General features: G+C 39.9%; 1 protein-coding gene across 1 annotated transcript in view; it reads right to left on the bottom strand.

Moving 5' to 3' along the window:
* Positions 1–14,536, bottom strand: part of si:ch211-243j20.2 (uridine-cytidine kinase-like 1) — a 133,643-nt gene that overhangs the window by 54,861 nt on the left and 64,246 nt on the right. Inside the window, exons 8-11 of the mRNA XM_060914176.1 lie at positions 11,724–11,740; positions 5,570–5,668; positions 5,286–5,379; positions 5,009–5,071 (exon numbers count right to left, since the gene is read on the bottom strand). Coding sequence (XP_060770159.1) covers positions 5,009–5,071; positions 5,286–5,379; positions 5,570–5,668; positions 11,724–11,740 — 273 coding nt within the window. The remainder of the gene's footprint in view (positions 1–5,008; positions 5,072–5,285; positions 5,380–5,569; positions 5,669–11,723; positions 11,741–14,536) is intronic.

The following is a 14,536-nucleotide window of genomic DNA, read 5'->3' on the forward strand; positions in this document are numbered from 1 at the left end:
TTTTCACATGACTGTAACTCAGATCCGGGTCTTACAAATATTTCAAAGTTATATAGTCAACTAAACGAGCTAAACGGGGAAGACACAATTTATATTAAGGAAAAATGGGGGAAAAAGAAAGTAATATGTCACACTGCAAATGGAAACATGGAAAAATCTAAATAAACAACAATGGAAAAGTACATCTGCCCTGTCCTGGAGAGAATTTGGGTGGAAGAACCTGATAAGATTCTTCAAAACACCTGTACAACAGACTTAAATAAGAACACTGTGTTGGAGGTCCTGTGGAGAGGAAAAGGCTAAATCATTTCCATGTGTTCTGGCACTGCCTACTGCTCCTGAATTACTGGAAACAATTTAATACTATTATGGAAAAGGTATTTAAAGTGGCAATTCCATTCAGTTTCGAAACACTATATCTCGGGGTGAGACCAGACACTGTTAAAGGTTTTGTAAATAAATATATATTTAATATTTTGTTGATAGCAAGTAAGAAAGTCCTCACAAGAAAATGGATGACAACAGTGCCACCCACAGTAGAGGACTGGATTGAGGTGATTCATGACATGTCATGGGGGGGGGAAACAATAAAAAACAAAACCTTACATTTACTTTGAGACTTGAACAAGAGAAGTTTAAAAGCTGTTGGACACCTTGGACTGAGTATTGCCGCTTTTCCCCTACAAACGCGGCTGAGTTGGGCTGAGCCGTGCCGTGCTGAGTTGGGCTGAGCCGAGCTGAGTGGGGCTGTTGGAGTTGCATTTCGACTACAACCGCGCTGAACCGTGCTGGCTGGAAGTGGGTGGACACATTGAGTGGAGTTAGCGAAAGTGGGTGGACGTCACGTGATGTCGTTAAGCAGCGCAAACAGTGACATCAGTGACCTTTTAAGCGGTAGTCTCACGACCCGAATAGTAAACAATAAACATGGAGGACATGGAGTCGTTAGTGTTGCTGGTCTTGGTTCTGTGGCTTATTGTCACCGACAACGCCAACAGATACTGGCAAGAGCGTATAGATGAGGCGAGGCGCATAAGGCTTCAGAAATTCTCGTAATTCGTAATTCTCCTTCTTCCGGGTTTGCGGTGTTTACAGATCCCAGCGTGCTCGCGGGGCGTGTGTGGGCATGTGAGGACACTCCTCCTCACCAATCAGTGCACAGGGGAGTGTCTGCTCACGCCCCCAGCCTCACTCGGCTCGCTTTGGCTCGCTTCAGCCCCACTCCAAAACCGTGCGAGTTTTAGGGGCTAAGCAGGGCTGAAGCGAGCCGAGTCGTGCTGTTCTTTGGTAGTCGAAACGCGAGCCGTGTTGGGCTGAAGTGAGCTGAAGTGAGCTGAAAAAGGGTAGTGGAAAAGGGCCATATGTATCTTCACGTAGATCTGACTACAAATAGATAACCCAAATAGATGAAAGTAATACACCACTCCCGAACCGCAAGTTGGCCTAGTGGTTAGCGTGTCCGCCTCTCGATCGGAGGTTCTACTCACAGTCGGGTCATACCAAAGACCATCATAAAAATGGTACCTACTGCCGTCTGGCAAGGCATGCTGCAATACAGATGCGAATGGGGAGTCAAACTCTCACAGTTACCAGAGGACTAGCCCCCCACTGTAACCCTAGCTATGTAATAGGCGAGAGGCCAAGGGCTACGAAAACGAAAATGGGGCTGCCCTATGCCGCCACATGGCGCAGGAAGGACTTTGATTGACTTTGAATACACCACTCCCACCAGGTTTCAGTTGAACTGCTCTAGTGCTAACTATATATAGTTTATTTGTGATGTTCTACTTTTTTACCCCCCTGTAGGAATACAGATATACAGCTGGATCCTCTTTTATACTTTTCCTTTTTTTGCTTTGTACAGATACGTGAAGGGATGTACCTGGATAGGTGTATTTATAAAGATTTACGTATGCATGTGCATATGTATTTATATATATATATAAATGTATGTGGGTGCGAGGGCTTGCATGTTTGTGTGTATAAGCATCCATATCAGTATATACTTTTTAAAATGTATCATGCTAATTATTGATATATTTAAGTTTTTTTTTTTAAATTATTAACATTAAGGTTACTACTACCTTGTTAATACCAAATAGAGGACGCAAACATGCTCTGCTGTATGTTATGTACGGTTTTTGTAACTAATAAAAATTTTAATTATTAAAAAAAACTACAATCCCAATTCCAAAAAAGTTGGGTCACTATGTAAAACATGAATAAAAACTGAATGTGAAGATTTACAAATCATGGAAACCCTATATTTCATTGAAAATAGTACAAAGACAACATATCAAACATTGAAACTGAGACATGTTATTGTTTTTTGAAAAATATATACTCATTTTGAATTTGATATCAGCAACATGTTTCAAAAATGTTGGGACAGGGGCGTGTTTACCACTGTATTGCATCACCTCTACTTTTAACAACACTCTGTAAACGTTTGGGAACTGAGGAGACCTATTGCTGTAGTTTTGAAAGAGAAATGTCATCCCATTCTTGCCTGATATAAAATTTCAGTTGCTCAACAGTTCGGGGTCTCCTTTGTCATATTTTCCACTTCATAATGCACCAAATGTTTTAAATAGGAGACAAGTCTGGACTCTAGGCAGGCCAGTTTAGCACCTGGACTCTTGTACTATGGAGCCATGCAGTTTTAATATGTGCAGAAAGCGGTTTGGCATTGTCTTGCTGAAAGAAAGAAGGCCTTCCCTGAAAAAGATTTTGTCTGGATGGCAGCATATTGCTCTGAAATGTGTAGATATCATTCAGCATTAATGATGCCTTCCCAGATGTACAAGCTACCCATATCACGTGCACTAATGCACCCTCATACCATCACAGATGCTGGCTTTTGAACTGTGCAGTGATAAGACGGATGGTCTCTCTCCTATTTAGCCTGGAGGACATGGTGTTCATGATTTCTAAAAAGAATTTCTACTTTTGATTCGTCAGACCTTGGGACAATTTTCCACTTTGCCTCAGACCATCTTAAAAGAGCTCGGGCTCAGAGAAGGTGGCGGTGTTTCTGGATATTGTTTATATCTGGTTTTAACTTGCATTTGTGGATGCAGTAATGAACTGTTTTCACAGACTATGGTTTTCTGACGTGTTCCTGAGCCCATACAGTGATTTCCACTACAGACACGTGTCTGCTTTTAATGCAGTGTCTCCTGGGGGCCTGAAGATCACAGGCATCCAATGTCAGTTTTCAGCCTTGTTTCTTGCATACAGAGATTTCTCCAGATTCTCTGAATCTTTTAATGATATTATGTACCATAGATGATGTGATCCCCTAATTCTTTGCAATTTTACATTGAGGAACATTATTCTTAAATTGTTGCACTGTTTGCCCTCGCAGTCTTTCATAAAGCATTGAACCCATCCCCATCTTTACTTCTGAGAGACTCAGCCTCTCTGGGATGCTTTTTTTTTTTTTTATATCCAGTCATGTTACTGACCTGTTGCCAATTAACCAAATTAGTTTTTTTTAAGCATTACACAACTTTTTCAGTCTTTTGTTGCCCCTTTCCCAACTTTTCTGAAATGTGTTGCTGACATCAAATTCAAAATGAGCATATATTTTTCAAAAAACAATAACATTTTTCAGTTTCAACATTTGATATGTTGTCTTTGTACTATTTTCAATTAAATATAGGGCTTCCATGATTTGCAAATCTTTGCATTCTGTTTTTATTTATGTTTTACACAGTGTCCCAACCTTTTTGGAATTGGGGTTGTATACATTTTAAAGTGTATGTAATGCCTTATTGTAATGCTTTAAAATGAATACATCATTAGTAATGACCAAAATTAATTAATAAAGCAGGGAAGAAAATAATATTAATTATTTGTTATTTTATCATCAAGCACAAAACTATTGATAAATTGCGGCTTCCGGATCCTGGAAAAAGGCAGCCTTGCCCCAGGGCTAATCTCGCATGACGTCACACGTGGAACCCCGGTTATCCAGGTCATTTTGGTTCATTTGACTCCGTGCTTGTTTACTCAAAGAAACTGAATATTGTTGTTGGAATCTTACAAAAATAACAATGGGAAAGTGCTGCGTTGTGTTTGGATGTTCAAATCCATATACAACAGGACATTCAGTTCACAAATTTCCGAGAAATGACACTAATCTAAAGCGACAGTGGGTGAGGTTTGTGCAAATGAAGCGGGTGGATTTTGTGTCGCCTACTAATAATAAATCTGATTCATCAAGTGTTCATCACCACCAGAACGACCACATGGGAATTACTGGAGCAAAAAGAAACCAATTTATTTAATAAATGGCATTTGATCTGACATTTGGACACTTTGTTGATTCCCCCCCACTTCATATTTTCTTTCAGTAATTACAATGAATAAGTGTACGTTTTAAAGATTACATTTCTGCATTTATTGAGGTACATGTAAATATTTTCCCAATATTTTGCAGTGGCCAGCTTCGAATAAAAATCCACAAACGAATCTGTGTTTCCAATTCTCTCTGGCTGATGGTGCGCTATCAGCGGTGAGCAGGACTGTCGTGAACTGAGAGAATTGGCATCTGCTTCTCGTCTTGGGGGTGTGAAAAGATAACCATTTAATCCGGAACATCCTTGATAATCATCTGCCGCTTCATCCGACATACAAGAATCCCAATCACTATCAAAATTATCTCCAAAACGTGATTCCATATTGAGACTGGTCTAACCACTGCTGCACACAGGAACGAAATTGATACCTGGATTGTTACACGTGTGATGTCATGCACCCCTTTGGGATTTTCCGGTTCAGTCTCAGCAGATTCCGTGAAAATCGGCTGATTTTATTGATTTTGCATCAATTTATGGCCTTTTGGATCAGCTATGGTTCGAAAACACATGATCATTCGATATAATGATTGTTGCTTTGTACAAGGGAAAAAAAAAGTGTGGTTTAGAGGCATTACATTCACTTTAACAGCAGAATATTTTTTCCAGACAGACTGAAAAATTAAAAGTCTGAAATCATGACTAACCCTTTTCCCACCGAGTCTTTTCCCTTCATATATCGTCCCTTGGGGCGTTTCAACAGACACCGGCTGTGGAGAACACACAGGGTTCATAAAGGAGGAAAAAAAAAGACGTTATCAAGAAACGCAAACTGTGTAAATCTAGTGTAAATTTCAAGTTCTAGTAAATGTACTTCTGGTATTGTCTGGTCTAATCCTAATATAAACAGTGCAAAGTAGTGCTTTAAAATTAAAATGCTTCTTGAAGTAATGTTCACATTATGCTATGTTCAAGAGCACTAACCTTCAGCGGTAAGAAGGAGAGGGCGTGCTCAATGAGGAGCCTCATCAATCTCTTCGAGTAGAAAATAAACTCGTCTCGGTTAGTCTCCTTATTCCTGCAGTTTTGCATAATCAGAGAAATTCAGTGGAAGATAGAAATATATGCTTGAAGAAGAACAACTGTGTAAAAGAAGCGAGAAATTAAATCAGGCTGCATACAGGAAGTATGTGCTAATCAGCAGGTCACTTGTTGAATGTTGACCTGTTGCATTACTCTTGCGGCTAGCGAGTGTGTGTTAATCGTACCTGATGATCGTGTGCATTCCCCGCACCTGAGGCGTGCTTTCCATTACACTGAGGGTCTTGGGTAAAGGCTGACCCTGGTGTGCTGAAGCCAAAGCAGATCTAAACAGCACAACCACAATTTCATCAGTTCGGAAATGCGCGCACACATTTTATTTTATATATTACACACACACACACACACACACACACACATATATATATATATATACACACACACACACACACGCACCAAACATTGTCAACCCAGGAAAAAAATTAAAAAATGAAGAGAGCCTTTTCCCCCCTGTATGAATGTACACTGAAGTCATCAGAAAAACCAGGCATTGAGGTTAAAGGGCAAGTTTAAGATGTTAAAGAATAACAACAAAATAATTGTACAGACTGACAACAACTTTTTACAAACGCGCGTATTATGTGCCGATAATCAGCAACTAGGCATGTAACGATAAATCACAATAAAAATTTATGACCTAATGGCTTCATGGGGACGGCACGGCGGTGTAGTGGTTAGCACTGTCGTCTCACAGCAAGAAGGTTCTGGGTTTGAGCCCGGTGGCCGATGGGGGTCTTTCTGTGTGGAGTTTGCATGTTCTCCCCGTATCTGTGTGGGTTTCCTCCGGGTGCTCTGGTTTCCCCCACAGTCCAAAGACATGCAGGTTAGGCTAACTGGTGACTCTAAATTGACCGTAGGTGTGAATGGTTGTCTCTATGTGTCAGGCCTGCGATGATGGACTTGTCCAGGGTGTACCCCGCCTCTTGCCCATAGTCAGCTGGGATAGGCTCCAGCTTGCCCACGACCTTGCACAAGATAAGCAGCTACGGATAATGGATGGATGGATGGATGACTTCATGGTTAGAGAAGCAGTTTTGGAACCAGAAGGTTGCCAGTTCAATTCCCTTGACCAGCAGGAATGGCTGAAGTGCCCTTGAGCAAGGCACCTAACTCCAGCTGTTCCCAGGGCATGCTCTGGGTATGTTGTACATTGCTCTGGATAAGAGCGCCTGCTACATGCCTGTAATTGTAATGAAATTAGATGACTATTTATATATATTTTTTTAAAAATAAAAATTGAGATTATCATCATCATCATCATCAGGCTGCGTAATTGCTTAGTTTTTCACCCTTGCTGGAATTGCACTGTTTAGACAGCAGCAGGCATCTATAACAAAATAGCGGGAATGCACATGACTTCACCATAGGCGGAAGTAACCCAGTGCTAATGTTGCAAAAAAAGACAAAACAGCTCTAAAATGGGAAAGAACTGTTGTGATTGACTGTACAAATAGATTTTATATGAAATCCTAACTCTCTTTTTACAGACTGCTGAAAACTAAAAAAAAAAGAGAAGCAAATGGAGGCAGTACAAATGTTCACAAAAGTGTTAAGAAAAGGCCTATTTGTTATTAACCATTACCATTTTTAATAAAAGGAATATTTTAGTTAACAGGCTATTACTGTATATTTTACTCCAACCTTTACAAACATGGGTAAATTACTGCTGGTTATTAATGCTCGTCACGCACACTGGCGTATCAGGATACGTGGCAGTAAGAAAGGAATGTCACGGCATTGCCAGCTTATGTAGCTAATACTCTAGGATGCGTAACACAATCTCCTTGTATGCCAGGTTGCGGCGTATTTTTAAGTCAGCAGCACATACATAGCAGCTTTGATATGTCACACATATGTCACGTGTACACTGTAAAAATGAAAGCTACGCAGCAGTGATGCAGCAGGAACGTTGCTCGAACACCTACTACACTGTATGAACGCTTTAGTTGACATGCAACGTAACTGTGGCGTGCACTGTAAATAAAAGGGCTTAGACATCTCATCTCATTATCTCTAGCCGCTTTATCCTGTTCTACAGGGTCGCAGACAAGCTGGAGCCTATCCCAGCTGACTACGGGCGAAAGGCGGGGTACACCCTGGACAAGTCACCAGGTCATTGCAGGGCTGGGCTTAGACATGTCTTATTTAAATTTTGTAAAGTTAACGAGCGACCCTTACCATGATGGGCTGCTCTCCGAGCTTTGAGTCCAGCGAAGCCGTTTAATTCATCATTTAGCCAGTCTTAATAAGGTGCACGTGCAGTCCGGAGTGCGCCTGAGAGTCCTGCGTGAGGAAGGAGTTTTTGTCAAATATTTCTTGGATTTTACATGAATACTAGGTAGGAACCCATCGTTCTGAACGTACTCGCCAAGAAAGGTGAGTCTGGGGCGATTAGATTTCACAACTCGTGTTTGGTGACTGGCGGGTGCACTGTAAATAAAAGAGGGCTTAGACATGTTTTATTTAAATACCCCTAAATGTAACACTTCGAAGACATGTCTTGTGTTTACTGATAGACGCCGGTGTCATTATAATAGACGCGTGTTTTCTTGCATCCTCCATATACAAAAATGTTTTTCTAGAAGACACTGAAGTATTATTTAAATACCCTGGTGTTTCACGTAAATACCCTAGACATGTCTTTTTTAAAAAAAATATAAACAGTGTACAAAGCGTTGCCGATACGCCGCACGTATGTCTTTGACATTGAAACCAATGCCAAAGTTGTCGCACCCAGCATCTGTGAAGGGCCTTCGAACATCTACCACATATTACAATATCAGTAGACAATTTATATTTTGGTTTGAGAAATGACATGTGACCTTTGAGCTGGATTTTCATGTGGTTACAGTGTCAATTGCCTGTTGACATTTATTGGTAAACGACAAAACTAGAAATGAAAACAAACAACAATGAATGATTAACAAAATGTGATCTACGAAAATACTTAGAAAGTGGGTAGAAAGCGCACAAGAATGAAACGCCACGGCAACGAAATGGTTATGCCACGGCAACACATCATGCGCCTCAGTACACCATAACTTTACATCCCTTGAACCCCATACACGCCACCGAAACGTCACACATACGCCGTGTATGCCAGAGACTTTAATTTTGGACAAAATACACCTCGTTTCTTGGCGCTTGACCCATACGCCGCTTACGTGGCAAGATACAAGACTGTGACACAGGCTTAAGAAAGTAAATTTTTTTTAACAAAAGAATATTTAAGTTGATAAAGAATAGGAAAATAAATGTTGCATTTTTTGGTAATAAAATTTACTTCACTGAATTTTTATTTTCTTTTTTAAAAATATTCTGAAACTAATCGAATCATGAACTGAATCAAATTGTGAATTGGGCGAATCGTTACATGCCTATCAGCAACAGGACTATATTCTGATGATATTTCTGCATGGCTACTGCTAAATGCTATTTATGTTCCTTTTAGAAAAATATCACTTTCAGAAGTCATTTCTCTTCCTAGATATTAGCGTCATCCAAACTGGGCAGCAAGCAAGTGCTTAAATTGTGAGTAAACAAGTTACATGCAGTGTTTGAGAGGAGAAACGCAAACGTGATGGTGTGGAAAAGATCCCATGTCTATTTGACTTTTAGTCATTCTATTTAATGGGCCATTTATGTTCTTTTATTTCCAAATGAATTATTGTTTATTCACTCGCTTGCTATAGTAATGTTAACGTAAGCTCGAGTTACATTATTCACTACAACTTTAAGGCATCTGTTCTACAGCCAGTTAATAATTATTAATTCTGGTTGCATGTTGTTGTCAGCACTGATAATCATTGTGATGTCCAGGACAAGACAACTTGTGCTTGTTAGTCGGCAATACAGAAGAAATGCAAGGCAAACAAGGGTACAGTTCTAAGTGATTAGAAACAAAATAATTTGAAAAGTGAAGATGAAAAGAAATTTAGAGGGAGTCCAGAGATGATCGACAACAAACTAAATTGCAGAACTATAGACCCCTTGCACATGTCATCATGTGTCACGTGACATAATTCCACCTGGGGGTCAAACAGACACTGTCTTTCGCATAAGCAAGGCTTAATCGGTCTTCAACATGGCTCATTTTTGCGCCGTTTTTGGTTGCTCAAATCGAGAAATAGATAAAAGGTATTACCGTCTCCCTGCTATCAAGAAAAATGTTAACAAAGAGAAGCAAATGCTTCAACAACAACAACGAAGAAATGAGAGGTTAAAGAATGCGACGAGAGGAGCTCTGCCTGAAAACTCCAGAGAAATTCGCGATTGTATTAAAAAAAACAAAGTCAGACGTGAGTATGGAAGAGTTTGCTTAAGAATCTCGTTTTATTTTTTCTGCTCACATTCGAGTTAGCTTCTTCATGAAAGTGTTTGATTTTCTTACAGGAAACCCAGATTGGTTTCAAACAACTTGAACATAACTTGGTAAAAAACCCAACAAAGAGCGACATGCGCGATATATCCTGAAAGAACAGAAAAGATTACGAGCAGAGAGAGCTGGAGCTTTGTTTCTGTTATCAGAGGAACTCATTCCTGTGCAAAATGTCTCCGTGGAGTCAGAGTGTAGAAATTAACCTCCAGTTCGAGAGAGTGCTACACAAACACACTGAACTTTACAACAGCTGCACACATGTGAAACGGAACTAAATCGACTAAGGCAGGAAAAACTACTTTGGATAAAATGGTTACTGTCCGTTACACACTGATCAACCTGTGTGACTCAGTTGTGTCTTTTGAATCGAAAATAAATGAAAAGGGAACTGAACATTAACCGTTTAATGAAATTATTACTACAAGGGTGATTATAGTTACTGTATGACTACAGCTACAACTGGAATGTGCTGATTCTGTTAGTGTTTGTAATTATTGTACCATCCACTATTAGATCAAATTAAAATAAAATCTTACAATATTGTGTGAAAGTCTAGAGCAAGATATTTTATTATTTTACAAATAATAACACTTCAGATATTGTTTTAACAATAATAAACATCACTGTATAAACGACAGCGTGTAAATAGTTCTGTAACTAGATGTCTCTGGGGTTGACGAGACATGGAGGGGAGGGAATACCATCCAGCCCACAGTTCAGGTCGGAGTCCTTTGAGAGTAAATACTTTAGCTTTTGCAACATTCAGTTCCCAAAAGCTAATGTCGGGGAAAAGTCTTTACACAAAGAAGGTTTTCTTGCTTTTGTAGTTTTTTTTTTAACTGTTGTTCTGTGTGGGGACTTTTCAGGAAAAAGAAGGTATATTCCAACATGTAGCTAATGCTCAGCCACAAATCTGCACCGTCACTCCAGTCGTTTCAAGGAATTTTATACGGAATATAACTGCTATAAACTCCAATTTCCACGTATACCTACAATTCACTTCTTTCAGACTAAGATTAGCCAAGTAATCCGATAGTAGAGCTTTTTTAACTGTAGTTTTCTTGGGGCAACAGCAACAGACGTCAGACATCTTCACTTGGCTTCAGTATGTGAAGAGCATGTAAAGTTTGTCTGTCCCCCAGGTATAGGGTAGCAACGGTTGCTAAGGTAAATGTGACGTCAGTGCAAGGGGTCTATAGACAGGAGGAGGGGGAGAGAAAAGAAAAAAAAGGAAAAAAAAAAAGAAAAGAGCGGGGTGCCAGAGTTTATCCTCACATATCCCAGCGGAGTTTCCTCTGAAGAAGATGAGAACAGATTTATTGTGACAGAACCAGAGACAGAGAGGAAAAAGTGAGAGAGAGCAAGAGAGAGAAAGAGAAAGAGAACACAACCCCATTAAAGCTTAAAGTCAAAAAGTCAATTTAGGCAGAAACAGGAACTGCAGTGTGCATGTGTATGTGTGTGCACATTCAGAGTGAGATGTCGGGGCTCAGGTGATGTTTCTGTGGTTCCAAAATACACTTACTTGCCTCCATTATTTCTTTATATCTTATATGGAAGCCAAATTCCAAACGAACCAAAAGTTCACTTTGGAGTACCTAAAATGTCCTAAGTTATGATGGCGTATTTAACAATGGGTTAAGCAAAACCACTGAATCATTCCCTTTAAACACAATACACACAGCCACTGAAGTGCCACAGTGAGGAAAGAGACAAAAGGATGTACAAAATACTGTCCGACTCTTTATAACTCAGGCTTATGACACATCCCACTATCTGAGCCAATGAATTCATGATTTGCTTAATCCAATTAATTGGCAGTACACATGTGCACACACTTCCTTTAGTCTCATGTCTCAACAGGTTTGTGGCAGAAAACAGAAGAGAACCAGAGAGAGAGAGAAAGAGAGAGATAGAGATATTGTTGGGATTGACAGTCATACCTCACTGTGATTTCACGCTGTGGTAAGTTAGAGCGCATTCAGGCGAGGGGGGGTTTCACGAGTGTTTCATTACAAATGCACATTGTGAAGGAGAGAAATGAAAACAGACAGACAAACAACTCATGAACTCAAAGCATCTAATGGAGAAAAAAAAAAGCCATTCCAACACTCAGCTCCCCATCACATGGTATCAAATGAAGTTACTTTCTCTTCAAACTAAATCAGTTTACTTTTTGTATAGATTTCTGCTAACGATTCAAATTTTTGCCACTCGGAAGTAAAGGAGATTTTGTCTTGGACAAATGTGTGAAATTCTTTCTTGCCACTGAAAAAAGCGTACGAGTAGTCCGGGCTCGACATTAATGGTAGTCTGACTGTCCAGGACAACCAAATGTTTGGTTGGTCCAGACAAGTCAAATCTGCATCTGCCTGTCTGACAGGACGAGTTAAAGGAGAACTGAAGGCAAATTTATCATCATCAAAATTCTATTTATCTAATTTTATTGAATATAGGAATGCATTTTTGATCACTATTTTGTCACTGTTATAGCAAGTTATGAGTGTTTGAAATATGCTATGTAATATATCAGTCCATATGTCAAAGCAATGGCCATAAACGAGATTTGTTGAGACCTGTGCGAGACTTCGTAGGACGGAAGTAAAACATACAGCCAAAATCAAAGTGACCAACATCTGCCAACGTTCCCTGTGTCCGAAATCACTCATATTCACTACTCTACGGCTCGAAATTCGCGGTGGTCCGGTTGCCCGAGGCAACTTAATTTGTCATTTGGCGGGTAATTCCTGTCACTAGCCAGCCCAGCTGTCTAGTTGAAAATAAAAAATATATATGAAGCAAAGATTCAGACTAGGGCTGTGCGATATATCGAATATACTCTATATATCTCCGAAAATTCTGTGTGAGATACATATAATTATTATATCGTAACTATCGAGTATTTTATGGTCATCTGCCGACTTGCATTTGTTTTGTGTTTGTTGCGTTTGTTTAAAACCTTTTCCGGTGGTTTTCTCCCTGTCCCTCGGGCAGTAATGCGAGAGGCTGCCTAACGGTAAAAAAAAAACAATAATGTCACACACTCGCCAACCAATCCCAGGCGACATCTAGGTGCTGAAAGGAACTTGCAGGAAGATTTTCTAGTTTCAGTTTACAGTGCTGACTCAGTTTGCGCAATCACTGGTGTTGCATAGGCTACCGTGTAAGCTCTGTCAATTTCAGCGACAAATTAAAAATGGAAGCGGACGAATTGGTTCCTAAAAGAACTAGTAAGGGGTCAGTCATCTGGCATTTTTTTGGATATCGCGAGGAGGACGTGGAACAGCAAATGCCAGTTTGTAAAGTGTGCAAAAAACTTGTCATCACGAAAGGCAGCAGCACTACAAATATGTTCCATCACCTGAAAACTCACCCGGTACAGTATGAAGAGTCTCTTAAACTCCGAACTACTTGCCCACGAGCTAAACCCCCCCACAAGCTAAACAAATGACCATAGCGGCCTCGTTCTCCAAAGCCCCCCCATATGAGAAAACGAGTCAGAGATGGAGAGCTATAACGGATGCAATCACTAACGTCATTGCCAAAGACATGATCCCAATTAGTATAGTGAAAAAAAACAGGCTTCCAAAAATTACTAAAACACACTCGATCCCAAATATGAGTTGCCTGGTTGCAGACATTTTACAGAGAAGGCAATACCGGAATTACACACATCTGAGAAGCAGAGCCAGAAAACATTCAGTTCAAAAGTGTGCAAAGAGAAAAATTATGTTTTGCAGATCTCTCTCTTCTCTCCCTCAATCTCTCTCTCTCTCTATTGTGAATGTTCCAGTGGTTCTCAGCAGTCAGGTTAATAGCTTGGAGATCTACCTCTATTTTTTAAAAATAATTTAATGAAAGAGCACTTTTCTTATTTAGGCTAAATGTCTTTCTCAGTGTTGAGCTTGCACTTTATTGGTTTGAGCTCTGAGCAGCTCTGTATTGTGTTGCCCCTTTGTTGCAATTTTCAAGGTTGTTTTTTCAGTTTGTGCCACATCTTTGTTGAATAAAAATAGTCTTATTTCAACTCAATTGTGATTAATCACCAACATGAAAATTTAAAATCTGCTGTTGAAAACCACCTGTAAAGTTAACCAAGAATGTTATTTAATCTGCAGGGACTGTAGTGAAAACAGTAAAGAGTAAAAGTTAGATTTCATGGGGTCCTTTAGAGGAGATTTCAATATATATCGTGAAATGGAGAAAATGTATCAGGATGTTCATTTTTTCCCATATCGCACAGCCCTAATTCAGACACACCGTCAACTAAAGCTGCCACATATTAAGCGTGTGCCGTGTCTGTGTTAATCGATGTGTTTATCGGCAGGACGGAAAATACCGAAGAATTCCGAATCACATCGTGTACGAGTCAGGCTGTCGGTTTTTTCACTACTGTACATGCATATAACGCATCTCGTTGAATATCGTGGTAATCACATTATCAAATTCAATAGATGTGGCCACATTATCGCCCATTTAAACACGTGCTTTTGTTGTTGTTTACATCTACATCTGCCAAAGCTACGTTGTGATGTGGAATTTTCTGAAAGGTGTACAGAAACCGCCAGAGATGGGGACAAAGCGACCTCGGTCTGAAGAGGAGAAAAAGGCCGCCGATAAAGCGTACGAGAAGGAGAAATGACAAAGGACTTATAAGCAAACATGGGAGCAGGGTAGGCCTTGCCTGCGATGCGATTTTTATGGAATAATTAATTTTTTTCAAGTTGATTCCTAGTCAATATGAAGCTCCAAATGC

The sequence above is a fragment of the Neoarius graeffei genome, chromosome 2, assembly GCF_027579695.1.
Source record: "Neoarius graeffei isolate fNeoGra1 chromosome 2, fNeoGra1.pri, whole genome shotgun sequence".
Classification (NCBI taxonomy): domain Eukaryota; kingdom Metazoa; phylum Chordata; class Actinopteri; order Siluriformes; family Ariidae; genus Neoarius; species Neoarius graeffei.